At 44.6% G+C, this 24,270-nt stretch overlaps 1 protein-coding gene across 2 annotated transcripts in view; it reads right to left on the bottom strand.

Moving 5' to 3' along the window:
• The window catches only part of BicD (Microtubule-associated protein Bicaudal D), a 30,780-nt gene that overhangs the window by 5,929 nt on the left and 581 nt on the right, over positions 1-24,270 (bottom strand). Inside the window, exons 2-9 of one of the 2 annotated variants that reach the window (XM_084579280.1) lie at positions 23,016-23,156; positions 20,836-21,060; positions 17,904-18,153; positions 10,665-10,772; positions 7,685-7,782; positions 6,495-6,671; positions 5,032-5,217; positions 2,780-2,878 (exon numbers count right to left, since the gene is read on the bottom strand). In XM_084579280.1, coding sequence (XP_084435406.1) covers positions 2,780-2,878; positions 5,032-5,217; positions 6,495-6,671; positions 7,685-7,782; positions 10,665-10,772; positions 17,904-18,153; positions 20,836-21,060; positions 23,016-23,156 — 1,284 coding nt within the window. Of the gene's footprint in view, positions 1-2,779; positions 2,879-5,031; positions 5,218-6,494; positions 6,672-7,684; positions 7,786-10,664; positions 10,773-17,903; positions 18,154-20,835; positions 21,061-23,015; positions 23,157-24,270 lie in introns of both variants that reach the window. The other variant, XM_084579279.1, reaches the window with a different exon arrangement.

The raw sequence follows: 24,270 nt of genomic DNA on the forward strand, positions 1-24,270 counted from the left end.
ATGTTGGCTGCAAACCAAAAAAATGTTTGTATACAACTAGTGTTCCCCTCGCATCAAACCAATATGCCAAGACTGAAATCTGCTGTTATGATAACAGGAGGAACACCCACTAGGAGATGTGCAACCCTCCAGCTGTTAATGAAGAAAAGTCTTATACAGTCGAACCCCGCAATAACGAAACCGCCGGGGAAGGAAAACCTTTTCGTTGTCGCGAAAATTTCGCTGTCGCGAAAATGGACAAATAAGCACACCCATTACCTTCCAGAACCAAGATTTAATTAAAAAAGTCGCTTATTTTGCTCTGCTTGACATTGCTGTGCAGGAGCTTGACGACTCTGGCTTTGCAGCTTGATAAGCTATGCATAGCTTTGTCGTCGTCGTCGTGGTCGCCGAGAAAAGTCCGGATCACATCGAATGCATCAAGCACATCACGCGAGCTTACTTGCTTACCTTGTGCTTGGTTTTCGCTATCTTCGTCGTCACTCGCCTCATTTCCTTTGCGCACACTGTCGATAATAGCGTCGTCGCTGAATTCCTCGTGCACGATCAAGTCGGCGTCCGCACACAAAAAGTCCTCCAGTTCAACAGCCTCTGGCACCATTGTATCTACACTGCGAAGCGCGTTCCATGCTTCGGTTAGTGGCTGCAGATCGTCACCGCTTGCAGCTTCCGGTTCTGCCAAGGCGTGCTGACCAGCTGCGAAACCGGCGTGCCTGAAGCAGTTCTGGACAAGCGTGGCCGAAGTAGCAATCCACGCGCCGGCAAGCATCCATGAAGAGGTCAATTTCCGTCGGTCGCTTCATTTCGATGTTTAGCAACATCCGCTGTATGAGCCTTCTTCGGTACGCAGACTTCACACTTTTGATAACCCCCTGATCAAGAGGCTGGATAACGGATGTGCAGTTCGCGGGGAAAAAAATCAAGCGGATGCTCGTCAGGGCAACGTCTTCAATGTGGTGCGCACTGCAGTTGTCCAAAAAAAGGCAGACAGATCTGCCCTGCTTTCGCATGTCCGTATCAAAGGCTTCCAGCCAGCTTGTGAATATTGCGCGCGTCATCCACGCTTTTTGGTTTGCAGTGTACTGGACCGGAAGCTTTCGGTTACGTTTAAAACACCGTGGAGTCTTGCTCCGGCCGATCACGAGGAGGGGACGCTTGTCAGATCCATCCATGTTTGAGCATAAAAGAATGGTGACCCGCTTTTTGCTCAGCTTGCCGCCATGGCATTTTTTTCCTTTCAGGTCTAGCGTTTTTGAACGCAACATTTCATAGAAGCCCGTTTCGTCCGCATTATAAATTTCGGAGGGCTCGTACTCGTCCATTATGCCTTCGTAACTTTTCTCCATCCAGGAAGATGCTGCTTCAGCGTCTACGCTCGCACACTCCCCCGACAACACTTTGGCGACGATGCAGTGCCGCGCTTTAAATCGACTTAGCCATCCGGCACTCGCCTTAAAGTTGTCGTGCCCCAGAATGCACGCGTAGTCAATCGCCTTTTGCTGCAGGAGGCTTCCGGACAAAGGCACCTTGTTCGCTCTCTTGTCCAGGAACCACTGAAATACGGCTTTGTCCACGCCTTCGTAGACCGGCGCTGCCAAAGTCTTGTTCTGAGCGCGCGCGCCGTTCTGGAGTGCCGCCATGATGCCATTCCTTGATTTCAGAATCGTAGAAAGCGAGCTGCACGGGATACCGAACTCCTCCGCAATATCAGTCTTCTTCCTGCCTTTTTCAGCTTCGGCGATAATTGCAGCCTTTTCCTGCAGCGTCAAAAACTTGCGCTTCTTTACAGGAGGTGGCATGTTTCCGACAGTAAAAAAAAAAACAACAAAAAACACTGTACACAGGCAAGTCGCGAGCGGCACAAGGCGGATGGCAAGATCGGCGAGATAGCGTGGTCGCGTGGTCGGCGCACTAGCGAAAAGAAAAAAAAAGGAGGTTCCTTGCTCTTCCCCGGTAGGCCGGCGGTGTCGTCACGTGGCGTGAAACGTCACATACATGCGTAGTGGCCAACAGACAGGCTAGCAAAAAGCCGCTTTCAGCAGGCAAAAAAAAAAAAAAAAAAAAAAAGCTTTGCTATCATTATCATTACCGAACCAACCGAAAGTAAACAAAAATGGCTGCGCCGGTGCTTGTTGGCAGGTGAAATGAACGGGCTCGACTTGTCGGATGAGTGTGCTGCTGCAGTTTCGCCCATTCTATGTTCCCGACTGGCTGATGTGCCGAAAAAATGTTGCAGATCACTACCTCAAACTTTCGTTAATGCGGGACTGCTTTTTAAAAACCCTTCGCTGTTGAGAGGGGACAAATGCATTGAACCCTATGGGAGTTCGCCGGGGGCGCCAGAATTTTTCGTTGTCGCGAGGATTTCGTTCTTGAGGGCTTTCGTTATAGAGGGGTTCAACTGTATATATAATCAGGTAATTAAACAAACTAATAACCCATTACATACTTTTTCTTCAAGTGATATATATAATCAGCTAATTAAATGAACTAATAACCCATTGCATACTTTTTTCTTCAAGTGGAAGAGCAATCAGCATTTGAAACAGCATGTGTGCAAAATTTGCTCAGCTTCATTTCAGCACTTTTATATTTTTTACATGTATATATGCTTTGCACGCTTTTAGCCCGATAATAGCACACACTTTTCTTGTTTGCTTCTCCTATATGCTGACTGCCGTGTACTGGCCCCCCCTCCTCGTGCCACAAGTGTAGCAGAAAAACCAAAGAATGGAGCACAAGATGTAGAAAAGAGTTAAAGAGGACACAGGAAACTCACCTGCGTGGCTCCCAGCCTGGTTCGGGTTTCGTCTGTGAACTCGCTGACAACACTCAGGTCTTCCTTGATCTCCGCCATCAGCTGCTCGTAGTCTTGAACCTGGCATACAAACACACACAAATATTTAGTCTAGTTGGCGTGGGCCCAGAAACAACACAATCATGCAACAGGATGCTGCCACATATACAACAGCGTACCAACTTTCTTTTTACATATTGGTAACGTTTATGTTATGATTTCCTTATTGGTACTATGCATGCAATTTCCATTTGCCCAAGATGTTCTGAATTTTGTACAGGAGGTCTCTAAGGTGGCTTCTTAACCACGGCGTGTCTTCCTAGATTAATTCTTTAATCTAAGAGAACATGCTGTGACTGACTAACTAAAGAATTAAAGAATGAGGAGTCGAAATACCTGGTAGAGATACACACTTGAGCCAACTTGCAAATGTCGCTGACCTTATGACCATAAACTGTTTCCTCTGTTTCAGAATGGCTTTTCATATAGCTGAGCTTTAGATGTACAGTCGAACCTCGTTATAATGAAGTAGTATGGGGCGCAAAATTTCTTCGTTATATCCGATATTTGTTACAAAAGTGCGCGCCCAAATTCCTATAATAAAACTGAACAAAATGTGCACTAATAATGGACAACACAAAGGTGCGAAAACGCACAATTATTTTGTGGAGAGAGCTACATTGGCCACAGTCTCGCCATTTTGCCATGCTTGTCTGTGAGATGAAGGAAAAGAAGAAGAAGGAGAAAAAGAAGAAGAAAAAAGAACAAGGAAAAGAAAAAGAAGAGAAAGAAGTAAAAGAAGAAGATGAATAACTCTGTAGTTGGTACAGCGAACAACAACAGCGAGTTGCTATGACAGAAGGTTTGTTCCAACATTGTGACGGCGGTGTGCCCCGGAGTTCGACATAGAGACGATGTCATACCACTAGAAGTCGATCTTCTAGACTCAAATGAGAATTGTCAACGATGAGAGGCAAGGGGTGATCATATTTGAAGTGATTCCCCTATGGCATACATAAAGCTGAAACCATATAGTAAACTACTATGTGCAATAGCCACATCTTTCAAGCCCGTAGCCACGCAGATTGCTCTCGCACAGCTCCAGGTTTAACCACAAGCCAAACCACGAGTTTTTTTTAATTAAGAGCTTGGTATAAGCATGAAATCTCACTTTTTATTCCGCGTTGGGGAGCAAAAGTGAATACTAAGAAGGGATGTTAACCCCACACACAATTTGCGCGATGGAGCCAACGGACTCGGGGAGTGTAGCGAGCGCGAACGGGGCGGTCGCAGAGGCAGAGGCATGGCAGGGGCTCATGCCATGAGAAGCCAATGATGATGACATGCCAGCCACATGCCTGTCGGCCGTTGCATGGCCGGACTCCAGCAGTGGTGACGCTCGAGCCCGGCCTTGGCCGTTCATGACCTCCGAGATCACCGCGCGCAGAGGTGTGATATTGGAGGCCATGGGCCGTTGGTGCTAATTCTTGCCGCCGCCGCTAAATGATGCGGCATGCAAATGCAAGGGCGATTTAAAATACTTCTGCGACGGGTGATTCGATTGATTCAAAAATTATGTTTCTTATATATTGTTTCCACCTCCTTACGCATTTTTTGCCTATTTAATTAAAAAACTGCTTCGTTATAACTGATCTAGCATCAAATGTTGAAACATTTTTTTTCGTTATACAGAAAGAAGTTCCAAGAAATAAACCATACACCAACCAAACTTTGATTTTAGTTCGTTTTGTCTGATAATTTGCTATATCCGTGTTTATTATAGCGAGGTTCGCCTATACAAGCAAGACCGATGAGATCATACTTCACTGTCTCATTGCACGGCCTCATTCAGCATAGTACTGCATCTTTGCAGCGTCTCAACACGTGAGAGCCTACACTGCCGAACAAAGAATAAAAAAGAATAAAAACCAGCATAAGGATAGGGCTTAAATCATGCTGCTTTATAGCGAATGACTACTGGACTGCTTGAAGACGCAACGAGACTATTAGTGAAGTGAAGTCAAGATGAAGCACTATACCACCTGTGTTGCTCACACCAGCCTAAGTGTGCCATTAGTGTTCTTGTGCCTTCAGATGATGCAGTTATCCACTACGGCAGCATAGTGACAGTCGACAATCTTGGCAGTGTTTGATCGATTGTGCATAAATGAACAGACATTGAACTAAAACAATGCTTGCTGAAGTCGGCAGAAGTGCCCTAAATGTGATCGCACCTTGTTCTTGAGATTAGCGATTTCGTCACGGAGCTTGCCACTAGCGACAGAGTCGGTGTCGCCGTCCACACCGTCGCTCATGCCGTCCAGCTCCGCCTGGAGCTGGGCAATCTGCTGCAGTGCCTTCCGGTAGCGCTGTTCGTGCTTGTCGAGCAGCTTCTGCAGTCGGCTCACGTCGTCCATGTCCTTCCAAGAGATCCACACACAAAAATTAGGAAGGCGGTTAATTAAGCTCTGCCTTATTACGGGTATGATGTGATGGCGGCCTGCGGGCCTCTCTAATTACACACATGCTAACGAGCATGTGTGTGTAATTAAGAAAGACCACACAGATATACATGTAAACCTGTTTGTTCTTTAGACACACTAACATGCCTTGTAGCCAAATCGGTAGCACCTCCAGCACGCAAACCAGAGGTCATGGGTTCCAATCGCACCTGGAACATAAAATTTCTGAGATTTTCCTATAAGCAAAATTAAATTCTTTATAAGAGTAAATCATCTCAGACATGCGGAAACTTCTAATTCGCATTAGATATAACATTTTAATCAATTTTCTTCTAAGCGTAACATCAAGTTTCAAGTGAGCGCTGTGGGGAACTTGAAATTGCCGCACGCGGTCGCGGTGTCTCTGTGACACCGTGACGTCGTCGACCTATTGGGAGTTTCTTGCAACTATGCCCGGACACTGATGGGGCAATGCGGGATATTCCACTGATTGAGAAGCTTAATCCCTCCGCTTGAATGTGTGACATTTGTGAACAAACTCTCTGTATAAGTGCTTCCATTAATTAAAGAACAAAATTAAGGAACAAGAACCAAACAAAAAAGAAGCATGCAGTTGCTCCTGTACGAGCAACTTTATGGGAGTGCAAAGCAACAAGTAAAAACTGATATGCTATTAAATGCGATTTTGTCAATTGTTTCCCCTGAACAGGACACGTATAAGTTGCTTTTCAAATGTGATGACCAATAACTCTTTGATAAGGAAGATGGTATAGGACAGAGGAATCAAGCATCTAGCTAAGCTGATGTATATTACATTCAGCTGTTCCGCAAAAAGCAAGCTGCATTACAGCAATATACGCAGTCAAATATACAGTAATGACCTTGGAACTTCAGCATACTGGGCCGTCAGGTGATGCCATATGCACCGCGCGTTTCTTTTTTCAGTGTTACAAAAAAAGAAAAAATGTATGGGTGTGGCTCAACAAAACTTCTCGCTTCTGACATTAGGGAGTCTCTCTTCCTCACCTTCACCTCAAATCCACACATGACACATGATGCCTGTCCTTACACCTTTCAGCATGCCACGAATGCTAAGAGGAGACAGAATAAAATTGGAGCAAACAGAAATCAATGAAGAACTCCAAAACACACAACCGTAGCCATCCTTCTACACTGGTTTGGCCCAGCAGACAACTTCAAAGAGTTTGAGTTAAAGGTGACAACCGGAAACTCACGTTTTCACCGCACTCGGCAGCGACCTCTTCGCCATGCAGGGCGATCAGGGCTCGGATGGGACCAATAAGCCTGGCGATGGCCAGCCTCTGATCTCCGCCGGGCATCGCCCGCAGTTTCTCCAGCTGCTGCTGGGCGTCCTCCAGGCATCCCGACAGGTGTCCTTTCTCAGTTTCCAACTGCGTTTCGACAAATAGCCCCACAGCTCCTCCATGTTGTGCAAGGCTACAGCAGTTACCTCTCCAAGAAATAGTAAAAGGTAGTCCAGCACTCCATTTCATTAGTGATATCACAGTCCTTTCAACGTACACTGAATGGCTGTGATTCTATTATTAAAGAACTGATAGCGAAAAACAGCGTGGGAAACAATACAACGAGTAGTATTGTATTGTTCTTCATCGACTTGCCGCCCCGTAACAGTATTTTTCTTTGTGCGTCCCGTTTTCTGACTGTTTTTCACCATGAATCAATACCCACTTGCCCAAATCGCAGCCTTAACTTATTTTCTAGTACCATGGGCATTCCTTTTTCTAGCCATCTCAATGTAACCAATCCTGCCGTCATTGTGTCCATCATCGCCATGTGTGTACAACGCTATGATTTTATCTTAGCACGCCAGGCACGGTCTTTGCCCACCGGACGTTCAATTGGTGTGTGGGTGCTTGGAATTACCAAGAGGGCATACCAGAGCGTAAGCAAGGTAAAAAAAAAAGAAATAATAATAATAATAATAATCACTCGCGTTGTGTGTTTCTCATCACGCGTCCCGTTTTCCCGCGCTGTTTTTCACTATGAATCAATACAGACTCGCCCAGTCGCAGCCTTAATTATCTGAAAAGTTCTACACCCATCTGCACCACAATTTCCTAACTTACTGCTAGCATCTGAACACTCTTTCTCTCGTGTGCCTAATATCGCCCCACTTCAACTTTCGAGGCACGTTTTTCAAAGAATTTCAACAACATTTCAATAGCGATTATGCACTCAGTGGGCACCTGGCTATGCAGGAAAGGAAGCAGCATCCACACTTCAGCTGCTGATCTAAAGAAAACAGCTTGTACGGCACGTCTTGATGTATACACTTGTCGCAAACCAAATTAGGGCTGACCAAAATTTGAACAGTACAACAGTAACAATGGCGTTGAAAACAGAACGGGGTTCGCACTGTACGTGCTCAGTGTGAACAACTGACCTGTTCGAGCTGTTTCTCGAGCTTTCGGATTTCGGTGAGATGGAGTTCGCTGAAGAGGTCACCCACAGTGGACGGCCGACACGTGCTCGCACCCTCTCCTTCTGGTCGTGCGCCCAGAATGGCAAAAAAAAAGGAGGGTATAAGAAAGGTTGACAGCAAACATTGGTTGTTGTTAATCGATGGAAACAAAATGAAGCCTCTTTTTTTTTTTCGTAACCTGAATGCAGACTTGAAAGGGGAAAAAGAGCTGTTAATGAAATGAAGCTAGGATTTTCAACACACAAAGGGAACACCCCACTAAATAAAGCCTGTCTAGGCTGTGTACTTTCCAGTTTTAGCCGAAAAGCGCCGATAAACATAGGCTGGTAAAAAAAAAAATACAGAATTGGTTAAAACCGAAAAACGTCAGTTTTGGGCATCATCATGCTTGCCTACGGCCCATACTCGACGAAAAACTTCTCATTTCCATTCTTTCAGAGTACAGAAACGGGCCAGCAGGTGCTTGCAGAGACATAACACTGACCAAAATATGTAATGGGATTATGGTGGAAATGAAAAGATCTTGCCTCATATGATATAGGTCGAGCACTACAATATCCAACAAACATCAATTAAAATTTAGATTTGCCCCAAAAATCGCACAAAAATGACTGAAGTGGCCTCTTGCAGCAAGACGATGTAATTATCACTATACTAACCCACGTGGCCACGTCTCGGGAAAGTGTCAGTGGTGTTCATAACTGTACAGTGTTTTCTATTCTTTGAATAATACTTGCCTTGTTATATTATAGTATTCGGCACTCTGTCCAATGCACCATTGGCAAAAATGACCCTTCTTTCACATCGCCTATGATGAGCTTTCAGCATCTGCTATTAGATAGTGCCACAGTGCTTTAAACTCCTTGGATGTAGTGGTGACCATGACGCACTAAAACTTCCGACCATGGAGGAAGGAAAAAACTGAGGAGAGGCCCCATGTATCCCAGATGCATTGCGAAAAACGTGCCGGAAGTCACATGCGTTTTTTTTTAGCCTAGATATGGGGCAAATAGCAACAGCGTCAGCATTGCTATGGGGCAGCATGGCTGTCGGCGTCGGATGGCGCGGAGAAGTGCTCAGACGGGGAAGGGCACACAGAGGAGTGCGAGGAGAAAAGCTGCCCCATGTGTAGGTGGCATTTTCTGGTCGCGGGCCGGCGTCGCGAAAAGTGACGTCATGGCCTCTCCTCAGTTTTTTCCTTCCTCCATGCTTCCGACGGTAGGGTATACGTTCCTGTGCTGCAGCAGCCTTGGGTGCAAACTAAAACTGATGCCACTCTACACTAAAAGATGACTGTCTGCCTGGTGAGTTTTTGGTACATCACTTGTGTAAATGCGCAATCGCCACTGCGGTCAATACTCAAGATTTCCAACATCGGACTATACATAAAACCAGGTGCATGAACTGATCAAAAAATTTTCGGTAAAATTTTTGCACAGTATTCCTGACCAAACCACCACGAAATCGACAACCCCAGACGGGAAGCTTTCCATTGCGCCATAAAAAAATTGGCAGTTGAAGTGCAGTGTTGTGTCCCTTTCAAAAAGAAGTCGAAAGACGCTCAAGGCTCTGCCACATCCACTGCCAAAACACGCACCTTAGCGTCTCCATTGCTGTAGCAATCAACCATTCGTGCAAATCTGCAAGTCAGCTTTTCCAGAAGGCTTATCTTCCAACCAAAAGAACTCTTTGCCAGGCGATACTCCCACATTCTTCATGGAAGTGGTAGCAGGACACCTGCTTTTGTTTTTAGCCCCCATCCTGTGGAGGGCGGATTGTTCGTTGTTTGGCTTAGGGTGACAAAGGGGGAAGTTTGTTTTGTTCAGCAGAACATTTTTAAGCAAGTTTTGTATAGTGTCGGGCCCCATATCATACCTGTTGGGATGCCATCAAGTAAGCTGGCAACATTCCAGAGTTTACTGAGGAAGGGAACTTGCCTGTTTGCCTTTTTCTGCTTCTATAACCTTGTGCGCTTCAAGAATATTTTTCACCACTAATTGCTGCATTTTATTGACTAGCTGAAGAACACCAGACTTCAATAAAACATGTAAACGCTGTAAAACATCCCCCGAATTTTGAAAAATAAGCGCCAGAAAGTACACGGTCTAGCTACAGGTCATAGTCACTACGCAGTATGATCTCCAACTCAAAAGCTCTCAGGATGGTCAGATGGAGATCAATTTGGGTATCGCTGAAGAACAGTCAGGAAGTTTCTTGACAATAATGAGATGCATTCATCTCCTAATGCCCGAAGCAAACAGAACGATACCTGCCATACATACCTGCAAACTCGCACGCTACAACAATTCTGAAACGGCAAACGTTCTCTTTCTACATTCACAAAAAACTGTCCTCTCCTAATGGAATCATTCCATCAGCTCCTAGATACAGGCCTACATAATTAAAACGCTTCTTTGCCAGAGGCTGTGGAAAACAGTCACACTTTGGGCCCGTGGCTGCTCCCCTCTCTCTCCTCTAGGGGCGGTCACCCTTTCGCTGGTGCCCTCTGCGGCGAAGAACGTGGGGAAGGCGCCCCACCCGTGGTGCCCAATGGCAAGGGGCCGTTCCCCTTCACGGCTCTCGATCTTCCTCGGCGGCGGCGCAAGTGAGTGAGTGTGCATGTGATGTGTGCACCGAGGGCAGTGCAGACCGGATGGGCCAAGTGATCGGACGCGTCCAGGGAGAGACAAACTGCCCAGGTAAACACAGCGTTGCTTGATTGCGCGCGCGCGGACAAGGAAGCCCGTTAAACGGTTAACCCTTTGGTCCTCGGTGTTCGTGTTGTTCTTGGGGCCACCACTGTGGTCCGAGCTAGCGGAGCGTTGTTTGCTCTGAGAGCAGAGCCGCAGCCCCGTAGATCAATCCCACAAGGCATAACGCTTGTTATAAACCCACCATCATGCCGTGCTGCCCTAAGTGAGATCATGACCATGAGACTCACTTGGTTCCATGGGCTGGTTGATGAAGTCTGCTTCAATCTGCTTGAGTACGGGTGCACCAGAGTCTCCATCCTCATCTTCAACGCGGTTGTTCTCGTCCTGACCAGCATCTGCGCGATGTGCACAGAGGGAAAAAAAATTGTGCTCCCTTCATTATGTTTTATCAAAGCTAAACATATATAAAAGAAAAGAATGCCTGCTCAGTATTGTTAAGCATTAAAAATGAGAAAGTAATGTAGGTGGTATTCAAAAGTGTTGATATTGCAGCTCGGCAAACCATCAAGGACGACCCACACACCCACCTAAAAGGAGTTGCATGCTAATTCCAAGAATCGACACGGATGCATTTCAATGAAATCGTGCTCTTTTGCAATGCAAGCAGAGTAGATGCGCAAACAGGTCACAAATGCAAACATTGGTAATTATTTGCGAGGCTTCATATGTTAAAGGGGGACCAAAATATTACGGAGCATTCTTCGGCACTCCGAATTTTCTCACGTGTTCCACAGAAAAGACATAATCTAGTATATAACTAGCACTTTTATTCTAAGCTAAATACTCTATTGCTGTACTTTCATGGTAACTGAATGATGCCGCCTATTTTTAACAACAGGTGCGCATATTTTATTTGCAATGCAATGCGGAAAAGTCCCATGACCTTTAGAAAAATGGAGAGCGAAGGTCGGAAGAACAGACACAAGCAAGTGGAAAAAGCTGATATGCGGAGGGAGCCGCACTTGAAAGGGAAGTGACAATAAGGCTTGATAAACATTTTGCGCAGTAGCTGCTCAAAGATAAGAGTAGGCAGAGATAAAGCGTAGCACTAGAACAGAGAATACTCAGATTGCCCATGCACGCCAGTTCTGAGGTAAGTTGCTGCTGTCTTTACACGAGTGATGTGGAACCTGATGCCTTGGACCGAGATTACCTTTATGCAGGCTCAGCCAATCCTTTAGACCCAGACATAACTATGAAATATAAAACACTGCAGAAATATTTTAAAGCAAGGGCCTCTTTCAGCTGTATCAATTGTACTACTCTATTTTCACGAACAAGAGTGGCCAACAAAAACAAAATGTGCTTTCAATGAAAACATGATGACCCAAAAATAACATCAAGGCTAAATAGAAGACAAAAAGTAAATATGGTTTGGAATCTATGCGAGTATCGCACTTCTCAACTGTTGGAAGTAGGTGGAGTAAAGAAAACACACACGATCCTGAATATTTCTACCTGATCCGTAATAAGTTCAAATAAAATTCATTTACACATGGTACAAATTAATAAACATACTCTTTTGCTAGCATGAAACCAAAAACCAGTGATTTTACTGCATCTGGATTTTCTTTGGGCAAGTCATGCAGATAACTGATCACAAAGTAGCGTTTTTTTTTTACCACTGTATTGCTTGAAGAGAACACGTGATTGGCTGACTAAGTCACTGAAAATTTGTTCTGAGCATGTTTATCTAGAAGAGAGACGTTACATACAGTTTCCCAATTAAACCGAAATTTAGTTTACAAAATAACCTCATCATACACATGAGCTGTTACTACTATAACCAACTCGTTCTTCCTAAGCAAAGAGGGAAGTGGTGGCCGTCCATACAGAAACAAGGTTATTGAAGTTGCCCATTCATGCACTTTCATTTGCAGGGAAGAGAGTCACAAGCAATAGAAAGTGACAGCAACCAACGATTCCGACTCTTTGTCACTTCTGCTGAGACAGATATCCTACAATTATACGACTGGCTGAACAAATTCTTTATTGCAAGAAAATAAACTGATGATAATTCTCAACAACGTTTTAAACGCACCACTAGTATAGCCTTTTATACCACTGAACTTCTGAACCACTGGCATAAAACTAGTGATGCAAAATTAAAGTGAGCACAAAATTAATATGCAATACAAATAAGAACACAGGCTGTGTCAGGCATGTCCAGTTGGCAACTGACCACCTCTGACAGCTAAGAAGCAGTCACGACAAGAACGTGCAACAAAGAAACTTTCTTTATTTTCACCACATGCAAAAAAGACAAAAAAATCTACTTGTATTCACTAAAAATGCTGCCCAGCAGCATTAAGCAAGCTTTGCGCACAACAAGGAACGACCAACATAAAATGAAATGGCACTCGCTGCGTAAAAGAAATAACCTCGCAGCTCGTCACAACGAGACACAAATGCACGCTCTGCAAATATACCCTGCATCTTCGTAAAGTTGCAATGCATCTCTCCACACGGGAGCCAAAAGGCTAATAAGCGAACTGTTAACAAGCTGCACGGCGTTATTGCTACACGGGTATGCACAGCCTTGCATAAGGGAAAAGAATATTTTATCGCATACACTATACAAAGTACAGTTTTTCCTATGCTCCCTAAGTGCTGATTAAAAGTCACACATCGAAGCAGTAAGGAGTGAGCATCTCTGTTATGATAGCAGTATGCTGCATTACAACTGCTGCCATCATCATCCTACTCGGCCAAAAACATTGGTTGCATAACAAAAGGCACTCGCAACGCTCTCCAATATCGCTCTGCTATGTCAGCTGTGGTCATGCCTATCACAGCAAACCACCCCATCGGTTCCAGGCTGAAGCGAAACAACAACAGCTGCTGCCTTTCAGGAACCACATTCAGCAGAAGTCGTACTGTATGAACACGCAAGCCTCCGTGCGAACAACGGCTGGGCAAAGTGAAACTGTTACGCTGCAATTGGAACTGAAATGTTAAGCTCGGCACTGAGTCCCTCGACACTATGAAAGCTCTGCAACACGAATCCGCCAAGCGATCACAAAGCTCTGCCGTTTTTGCATACACCGCACACGACTTGCATGCACTAAACAAGCGTCACGCACTCTGTACAAGAATGTGATTGAACGTGAATTCATTCAGGAGTTGAGGAAACGTCGGGGTGTATCACAATACTAGATGCAGTAAATAAGTGTTTTCATTCTGAAGAGCCAAAAACACATGACTTCGCAATCGGGGCAGCCAAAAATAATAAAGAAAATAATGACCTGTTTCAGCTCTTGGAGCTATACTTCACAACCTCAGAGGGCACGTTCAAAAATACACATACATACATACATACGTACACAACATTAACTCTATACGAGAACTATAAGAACAAACAGTAAACAATAATAACGTTACAAAACATAAATGACAGCCTTCTCAAGGAAGAGCAAAATAATGCCACAACCAAAACATTGTAAAACCTGTCACTTGTGCCTTGCGCAAAACATGAGCGCATATATCACAGCCAACTATCAAGAAACAGACAAACTTCAGAGCCAAAAACACAAGCTAAAACTGAACGTAAGTTCACTAGCAAGATGACAAATGTATATAAAAATAAAACTGGTATGTGTATAGCACAACAGCCAGCACAAGCTGAATATATGGTAAAACCAGGCTGTACAAATACTGCAGACTCTCTTCCAGAAGAAAAATGCTATCATGTCCCATTTTCAGATAAGCTGAACAGTTGCAGGCAGGGAGTGTGCAAATATTGAAATTTTATAATGCAAATAGAATACAAATATGAAAAAACAAAAACTAAATACCTTCAAATATTGAATTGAATATTGCGCATCCGATTGGTGAAAAGAGATGGAAAATTAAAAAAAAAATAGCAAACATTCTTTGCCTTGTTCATTTCAGAATTCATATTGCATTTACAAATTAAACTAGAATTTGCACAGGAGTGCATATCCTACTGGAAGAGTCCAGTATAAATTTTATACAAGATTTCACATACCATTAATTTTTTGTATGAGAAGAATCTATGTAAAACATGGTGGGGCAGTCGGGTTGCTGCTGAATACAGTAAACTCTCGTAATTCGGCCTTGAAGGGAACAGAAAAAAATTACTGATTTAACCGAATGCTCGAAATTATTATACGGGCCTGAAAAAAAATGGCCACAGACCATTTGCAGCACCACAGTAATTTTATCTGACGAGCACCTGCACGATGGTTGTCTGCATTTGGACACAATGCAAAAAGGAACTGCATATGAACACGAACTATCCAATATTGTGTTAATGCACTGCATAAAGAAAGAGAACACAAGAAGATTTACAGAGAAGCTAGTGTGCTTCAATACGTTTCTACATTCTGGTAAGGGCAAACAATAACTATAGTTAATAATAACAATTACAGTTACAGGCCAATTCTGTTCGCCAAGAACGCAAAGACTGAAACAGGTCTTCCCACAACTGCTATGTTCCTTTCAGTCATCGATAAGGCTAAACGTGCAAATTATTGAATGCTTGACTGTAAAGAACTCTATAGAAAGATTTGGCATTCTTAATCACCGATTTCTTACAAGCTCTTCTTACCTCTATTTGTCTTCGTTAACGATTCATTCACTGCACCTACTTGTCCCCGGCATGCTGATATTTCGCCTACTTAGGTTAACTGAACAGATTTTCGAAGTCCTAGCACGTTTGTCTTAAAGGGAGTCGACCGCATTACCTCACAAAGGATACAGCAAGGCACGACATTTAAGGGGGCAATGCGACTCTTTTTTTGCAGACAGCTAGAATTTTGACATGGTTCCTCATAATGTACCAGAGACCAATAAATTGAGAACCTCCAGACTTAATTTTGCCTGCCAGTATATTTAGATTTTTGTGCTAAGACATCAGCCGGAAAAGAGCATTAGGTATGAGACGTGACAATCTGTCACTTTTGCGCATGATGAAGCATTGCCAAGTCCCATCATATAAGCAAACAATAAATGGAAAGCAATGTGCTCCGAGTGTTGCAGGGCAACTTTAAATAGCCCACCTGTTCACAAAAGTGTAGCGCACAAAAAACCTACATCCAGTTACAGCTATATCAACGGCATGTACACGAAGACCTGCAATGACCTCCTGACAACGTTTAGGAATTCCCTGCATACGTGCATTTCTTTCCTCATGGCCAAGCACAAGAGAGAGAGCGTTTTGCAATCTATTACTTTGACCAATGCATTTGGCACCCATACTTGAGTGGTCCCTCCAGCAGAAATGAAAAATGGCCACACCAAGCGCAGAGCTAGCTGCCTGAGAGCAAGCTGCTGTTAGCCAATTTACCAGTGTTCTTGCTTACCGAGGAGTGACACGGTGTAGAGGCATGAACAGAAATGTTGCAGGAAAGGGTGGGGGGAAAGGAAGACAGGTGTGGACGCAGAAAATCATGCATCTGGTAGCTGCCAAAGAACAAGTAGATGTAGATGGTGTAGGCGGTCTAGTCCAAGTAGACCCCCCACCTTCTTTCATTCCAGACACTCTAAATTCTGCCACCGCATTTTGTAGCATGCGTTATGCCTCCAGTGTGCTCAACATTTCAGCATTATAGGTCTTTCCATCTTTCAAAAGGTGCTTAGGAATCCCATGTGCTTTAGTTTCGACCCCCTCCTGCCTAATATGCATGCCAGAGAGAGCACACAAAACAAACACACAGACCCTTTTCCACTCCCCCCCCCCCCCCCCCCAAAAAAAATAATAAAAAATAAAGAAAGCCCAAGTTTAACTTATAATGACCGGCTGCAAAAAGAGACCAATATGAGTATCGTCTCGCCAAGTATCGTCCAATCACGGTACTTGGCGAGACGATACCATACGGCAATCAACCGGACATGTGGCCCACTTGTGCGCTTACAAAAAATAAAAAGCAGAAGCTTGTGCAGCAAGTAGCTTATAATACATTAGATCAAAATATCACAGTACCACTACAACGCACCTCATGGTGCAAAGACGTAATCCACCATGGCGCACGAGATCCTGCACACTGCTTTGCGGCCTTTACAGTGCCAGGAATGCTGCTTTGTACTCTCGGACGTAGTAGTCGCCGAACAACTGCTAACTGCTCTCGACCGCGGAAGGTACGCGCCTATGACGCTACCTTCGGTTGATGCGCTTCCGGGCCAGTCTAATTCAGGAAAGCTTTCGTGATAGAGTATGGGAGAGATGGAGGACACGGAGCTGCAGCGACTACCTTCAAATAGCTGCTTCTGTAAGCTCTTGCTGCTCCCCACAACGAAGCCTTCATCACTGCACATGCCATTTTTATCCGCATAAGTAAGCTGAACAGGCTGTTCGCTGTGAGACGCTTCAATAGTGTTGCTGCTAACCCTTAAATCTGTGCCTCCTTTTTCCGAGCTGGGATCGTAAGTGCACTCTAACGTGTGACTGTCTAACGTTCCGTTCTTGTTGTTATTTCCTGGGCCAGGGCAGCAGTGACGAACATTGCCGAAACTAAAACTCTCACTCGAAAATGCAGGGTCAGCTCGTTTACATGCTGCTGGTGAGAGAGAATTGTCCTTGTGCAACTGTGTCTGTGACTTGTGTGTGCTTAACGGGATGCTTTGATCATCTGCAGTCTTCTCAGTTTTCCAAGACAAATCTGCAGCAGTGTTTTCACCACTGTGATTCCGACAAGCAGCACAGACACCATCTGTGTCTCTCCTTCGCCTATGCCCATTTGGGTTCCGCGATAACAGTTTGGAAGCTGCACGGGAACTATGCGCGGTTTCCTGCAGACAGTGACAAGTTTGAGCATTGTTGCTAAAGGTTATGCCTTTGCATGAGCAGCTGGTCACGGCACTCTGGTCACGAACGCAGCAACATGAATCGTGCAACTGCCCGCAAATTGGTACATGTGTGTCGTGTTCAATGCAAACTGGTGATCCGCGAGCAAGGTGCACCGTGCCTCTCGACACGGAGCATGGAACAACCCTCCCACAGTCTTCGCCAGAAGTGCAGTGTGCCTTACTGTGGCAAGCAGTGTGCGTGGCGCGGTGGAAATGTTGAGGAGACAGGTCTCGGTCGACTCCAGAATCCAGGGAAGAGTCGGCATCGCAGGAGGTGCACGGAGAAACGCCTACGGTGCTGCAAACGTGGCCACCGCATGCATAGGTGGCAGCCGAGCCAAGCCGGACACCACGACAACCACACGGCAAGATAGTGCACGCCAATGACGAACCGGGCGACGATAATACCGCACCACCACACCCCGCAGCACGACCAGACACCTCGGCACGCGACTTGACGCTGCGTTTCTTAAGCTTCGAAGACCAGGGAGAAGACAATGCCAGCTTAGAAACGCTACCACACAGTGATGCACCCCCTCGACTACTTCTCGTGCAGTGCGAATCATTTCCCGAGTTAAAACCAGATCCCGCATGCAACGTGGTCGGAGGCTCACGGACACTCAGCCGGTGCATGAGAAGAGGGGGAAGGGAACGCTTACTTCCGAGGCGGAAGCCCGCAAAGGAGAGTCCATCAAGGTGGAACACGGGCGACTCCGCTGTCAGCCGCTGGTCCAGCTCCCGCCGGAGGGCGTACTTCTGCTCCCGCTCTGACTGGAGTGCCTCCAGGGCTTCTTCTAGTTGCTGCTCGCCGATGCGTCGCAGAGACCCCAGCTCCTCGAGCTGGGCGTTGAGTGACTCCACTTCTTCCTTCAGGCGGCGCACCTCGTGCTTGGCACCTTCAAACTCCACCTGTAACCAGACAGAAAACGGAGGTGTTCACGAAAAGCATTCACCGAAGCCCTTTTTCTACTTATGCTTGTTTTATTTTATGCTCACGTCATAATCTGTCTACAGTTTCAGTGGCCCATTGTTGGGTTAGGTAGTCCATATTCCATAGTCCATAAGCAGATAATGCAGCAGATCGAACAAAATCTTTCTACCTGCACTTGTTTCACAATCTACAATCCACAATTTGCACATGTTGCTGGCTTAGCTGGCAAGGATTCAGGTAGTTCTTTGCATCACATGAAGTGAAAAAGAACAGAATGGACAACCTGTCCTGTAAGGCCTTTGTGCCTCCAAGTTGTGTTAAGAACAACTTCATGAATCTATGCTTCAAAATTCCATAATTCAAAGTTTAGGGGCCTGCCTTCTTGTACTGGCAACCAACAATAAAAAAATATGAAACTCACAAGAATTGTTCTGGATCCTCACGTTGAGTCACATCTATGCAATACGAACCTCCACTACATTCATTTGCAGTCTAGAATGTAGTCCACAACTTGGCACTTCATCATTTATTGGTGTCATCAAGACACGGCAGACTGCTGCCATTTCAACACATCCTCACATCGGCAAACTGTTATTGAACAAAATGTCTCGAATTGCCTATCTATGATTGACATTCAAGTGTTCTGTCTGAAAAGACCTTAAAGACAAGGGATTTTTCTAGGACTTAATGCTTTATAGATATGAAACAAAATGTTCTCCGCACCACGCAACTTCCCAAGAGCAGTGCGTGTGAGAGCAGCTTATAAATCCTTCTGTCCCAATTACAGGAGGCCATCAAGTATATTCCCAGCTGCACCTCAGTCACATCACATGTACTGCTGCTGCAGCACTACCACCTTGGTCAGATTGATCAGAAAACAAGAATGTATGTCGCGCACTAAAAAAAATATCTTTTTTTTTTTGTTGTTGTTGTTGTTACAAAAGCCCTGCATGCCTTAGAGTACACCATTCTCTACAAAGCACTGAGGTTGTACATTAAACAGTCTTCTCAGAAACCCAAATCGAATTAACACTTTTTGTGTTAATTTTGTTTCGGGACAAATCGCACTAAGTTTGTTTACTGGGGACTGCTTTTCACTGCATAGCCAGTCACTGTTAACACAACTGCAGCATTTTCTGAGCTTCATTATGTCACATCTTCTGTTTTGCATGCATGTCTCGCATGAAGTGATGAAAGCCAGCATGCATGGGGTAACTCGGCAGATATCACAAGCCGTTGAGGCCCTCCCAGGCTAAGTGTTCAGAACCCCTGCACTAAGACGTGCTGCCTACTAAAGCAAGGAACCCAGGGCAGTACCCAGAGTTCCCATCCCGATATATTTGGGACAGAATGTCCACACAGGATATCTGCAAAAAAAGCACACTAAAGTTCAAAAACACAGCTGTGTTTGTGCAAGACATTCAAACAGCGATTTTTGTATTATAATAAGAAGTTTTACTGGTAATAAAATAGTCAAACCCAAATATAACAATATTGAAATGCCACGAAAATGTCATTGTTATGACTGGGTTAAGCCAAAACAACAAAAAAAATCATGAGAAACCTGACAAATTTTATTAAATAGGAAGTAGCTTACACTTTTCACTTGCAGGCAAAAATATGTAACCAATCACTTTAAACTTAATTTGACCGCTTCTCGCCAATGTTGTTGACATCTCTCTGCAGGGTGTCTAACTGCTACACATAAGATTTTTAGCAAAAATGATGTCCCGTAGGAACTTGATCTTTCTTAGGCCTTTTCTTAGGGCAACATGATCGCTGTGTTTGTGAGTTTTTTCTTTTTTTTCTGCTAGGGTTCGCACTCAGTGACCAAATGTAATTGTTATCTGCAGTTACAGCATTGTTACAAGCGGGCTATTTTACCATAGAACACACGGCAAAGTTGACGGTGATATGGCTGCCGATTGTTATACCCAATATATTGTCCAAAGTGGTATTGTTAAAAGTGGGTTTGACTGTAAATGTAACTATGCTATAAAACCAACACAAAATAATTTACAGAAATCTTGTCCTGTGACAACCGGAATCCGAAGTGAAAGCAGTAAAACATTATTCAGCCTAGTGCGCTGAAACCTTACAAATCGCAGCTGCTGCTGCTGTTGATGCATTGCCCAATGTACTCCAGTGAGACTTCATCTCAACTAGTATGGTTTCAAGACCCAAACCAGCAACCAAAACTTGTTTAACATATTTCCCTCGACAATTCCAAGCCTCAAAGATAATCGCAGCCTCGGCAACAATAAAAAAAAAAGAGGGGGGGGGCTGCTATAATGAATTCAGCTTCCCTCACCGCAAATCATCAATTTCAACTTCTTCTGCGAGAATTTCAACTTCTTCTGCGAGAAAAGTATGCTTATTTTCAAAATATTAAGCTTGACAAGTGAAGCAGCTGACTGCAAATTCACCAGACCATTGCACTCAGGGTGCAACTATCTTTTAGAGCTAACAAAACTGAAGAAGATTGCACTCTCATACACATGCGTTGCTTATCACTCCAACATTGAGACGCTCAGAGAAAGCACATGTGTGCGGATGCGGAAGAAAAACAGTTTCACTATATTGCGAGACAGAAAGGCCTTCACAATCATTTTGCCCTCAATTCACCATTACTACACACACACACACACACAAGCACTCACCTGTGATGACCGCAATGAAGAGACCTGCTTCTGCAGCGATATGTTCTCTTCCTCGAGCTCGTTGTTGTCTGTGAGAAGCCTCTGCTCCCTGAGCTTCATGTCCTTGAGCTCCGAGCGGAGATTCTTGCGTTCCCAGTCCGACACATCTCCGTGCTTCATGATCTCATAGTTCTCGGTCTGCAGCCGCTCTTTCTCGGCCAACACTCGGCCGAGTTCTTGACGAACCTAGAGCAAGACCAAAGAAGAGGCAGATGCATACGGTCAGAAAATAGACGAAACAAAAAACAACATATTAGCGAAAATGCTGGGAAGGTTTATTTTTCCCTTCCCTCGGTTATGCAAAGTCTCGATAAACGCAAAGAACACTCAAAATCAAGCTCATAATAATCCCTCCAAATCGGTGGTTAAGACAACAACCCTCCATCCACCCTCCGTATACTACCAAACAACGGGACACGAATCCCGTGTGCTCTGATGCAGGGCGAAAATTATTTCTTCATGACTGTGCTGTTATGCATCATGACAAAGCACAGGGCCCGTTTCTGACATGACAGAAGTGAGCAGCATTAATGTGCAACTCTTTTGTCATGACATTAGTTTTGAGATGTTATGAATTTCATTATTGAATCTCAAAACTTAATTTTGCTTTTATTTCGATCTGTATGACCTGAAGCTATATTCACTCCTCAAATTCAGCTGACAGCCGTATTCTTTTCTTTGTGATATATCATTCGGTTCACTTTCATGTGGGTGTTGTATTTGCAGCAATTTACAGGCGCTAAGCCCAGTGTCACAAATAACACTGGAACCTGACTTCAACGAACACCTTCAACTTCACAGATCTGTGCCAGTATGTCTACGACAAAGGAGCACAATTTCGCTATTATGTTGACACAAAGAATTCTAGGTTTTACAACTGTTACAGACAAGTTACCTAAAGTCAGAGAAATCACACAGTGGGAGCACAGTAAAACCATCTTTCTCAACTTAACCAATACACGTTAGGCACACAGCACCTTTCTGAACACTACTGCAGCACTCTCACATCACCAATTTAAAGAGACACTGAATAGGACACCATACACTGTCCAATTTATGTTAATAACAAAACACAGTTCAAGAGTGCTGCATCATTTACCAAACTTCGCACATATGTAACTGCAGTTTGTTTTTCTTCATAATCAAAACACATTCACTCGGGCAATTTTCATTTTCTACAATCTATTTTCACCACAGCCCTGCAGTGGTGGCACAGGGGTTAAGGCGCTCGACGACTGTGCCCAAAGGATGCGAGATCGAATCCTGGACTCGGCAGCCGCTTTTTGATGGAGGCAAAAAGCAAGGCGCTGTGCGATACCAGTGCACATTAAAGAACCCCAGGTGGTCGAAATTTCCATAACCCTCCACTATGGTGTCTCTCATAGCCTGAGTCGCTTTGGGACCCCATAAGCCAAAACCAAACCAAACCTTTTAAGCAGACATTATAATCTATGAAGATAAGAACTATGCAAACAGTTTATTGTCAAGCAACAGATTTGTAGCATGGCGAAAAAATCTAAGAGGAGTCGTGAAACTTACTCTAACACACGTACGAATCAAGGCTGGATCCCTGCTGTCCTTTGTCTACAGAACTGTTCGAAGAGCCGCGCCAAGGTAAGCAAGCCATCAATGGAGGCATGAGGATTACACTGTTAACATTTATCAAGTTCTCACTGCTTAGGCACTGAATCACAACCTGCAAAAACATTGCAGGTTAGAATCACTGAGCATAAGAAACACTTGAAATTATTTTCTATTTCAAACAGGACTTGGCTCACACTTCTTACAAAGCGAAGCTCCGAGCAAGGTGTATACATGGTTTGGAAGGTACATGATACGGCAGACTGTTCTTTAAATTAATAAATCCCAATCAAAATTTTGACCCAAGAAAAAAAGAAGAAAAACATTCCTTGGTGCTTGCTTTGGTTTTGATGACTGTGGGCTCCATTTATTTGTATGCAATATTTTTAGAGATTGAGGATGCTAGAAAAGTGCATTAAGCTACAAGCTACCAGGGAAAGAGGCAATACATAAGTCGAACCAACAAAGTTGAGAAAACCTTTCAGCATGCATTCGATAGTTAGGATAAAGGCAGTCTTATGAAGCGTTTCAAATATGACTCAAAAAGAGGGGGCTTTTACCTGCTTGAGTTCTTTTTCCAACTCCTGAAGTGAAGAGGTCAATGAAGCTTCCTTGGTAGCAGTTTCTTGGAGAAGACTCTCCTCCTGTTCAATGCCTGTGGTTGTAGACACCTTCTGACTTGTCTGCACCTTTGCAAGGGCCTGTCAACAATTCAATCACACTGAAGTCTCCCTCACCGCAATTACTACAGCAAAACAAGGTTCTACACAGCACAGCATTCCTCAGCCACAAGCGACCTATTCTTTTTTCTTTTCTTTTTAAGCAGATCAGCCATGAATTTTTGCATCGCGTGACACAAGCTCTTAAAATTTAAAAAAAAAAAAAAAGTGTGTCTGTGTGTGTGTGTGTGGGGGGGGGGGGGGGGGGGTTCAGTTCCACAACAGTGAACATGCTCACGCATCACGTTACGCGCGAAATCATCAAAGCCGGAAGGTTTTGTGCCAGTACGTATTAAAGGATAAGGCTGCATGATCGCCACCATCAGCAAGCATGCATGGAGTTTTAAATCAAAGTGCAACACTTTTCAGATTTGTTTTTAAATAAAATGAAACCTGTAGGCGTAAACAACGGGCCATTTTTATTAAATTTGATTAATTCAAATTTTATTGAACAGAAACGTGGACACGAATGCTTCCCCCAGAACGGTTTCGGTGTCACATCCTTGCCGCACTTCCACGCGACCTACATGCGCTCGGCGGTCGCTCACCAACTTCGGGGGCGCCCTTAATTACAACTTCCGATGCCGAAGCACAAAATGAACACGGCAAAGAGCTAGCACAGAGAGATCGACCGCGAGCTGTGCTCGCAGTTTCGGACGTCACGTTTTGTTTCTGTTGCGCTTCACACCTCGGCGCGCTGCCCGAGACAGACCGAAAAAATGCTGGCAAGTAACCAAAACTCCACGCCTTAGACGAATGCAAACACAGCTGACGAATCCATTTGGTCAAGCATCGAATCGGCAACTTGACCTTCACGCCAAGCCGCCAACGCACAGTGTTCTAGCAGAAATGCAAGAGGAAACAAGGAGCCGGCAGCATCACTTAACCCTAATAGCGCGACGATTGGAAACATCACTGTGCAGCACACATAGGACCGGTGAACGCGCATTGTTTTCTTGAATGAATGCTGCACAAAATGCTACGCAGTACGCAAGGCGGAACGAAGGGAAATTTGCGATCGCATCGAGAAATCGGGCCAAACCGGTTACCACGCCTACCACTCACGTCAAAAGAAAAAAACGAGGCAACATGCGTT

The sequence above is a fragment of the Amblyomma maculatum genome, chromosome 9, assembly GCF_055883805.1.
Source record: "Amblyomma maculatum isolate TAMU_Amacu chromosome 9, ASM5588380v1, whole genome shotgun sequence".
Classification (NCBI taxonomy): domain Eukaryota; kingdom Metazoa; phylum Arthropoda; class Arachnida; order Ixodida; family Ixodidae; genus Amblyomma; species Amblyomma maculatum.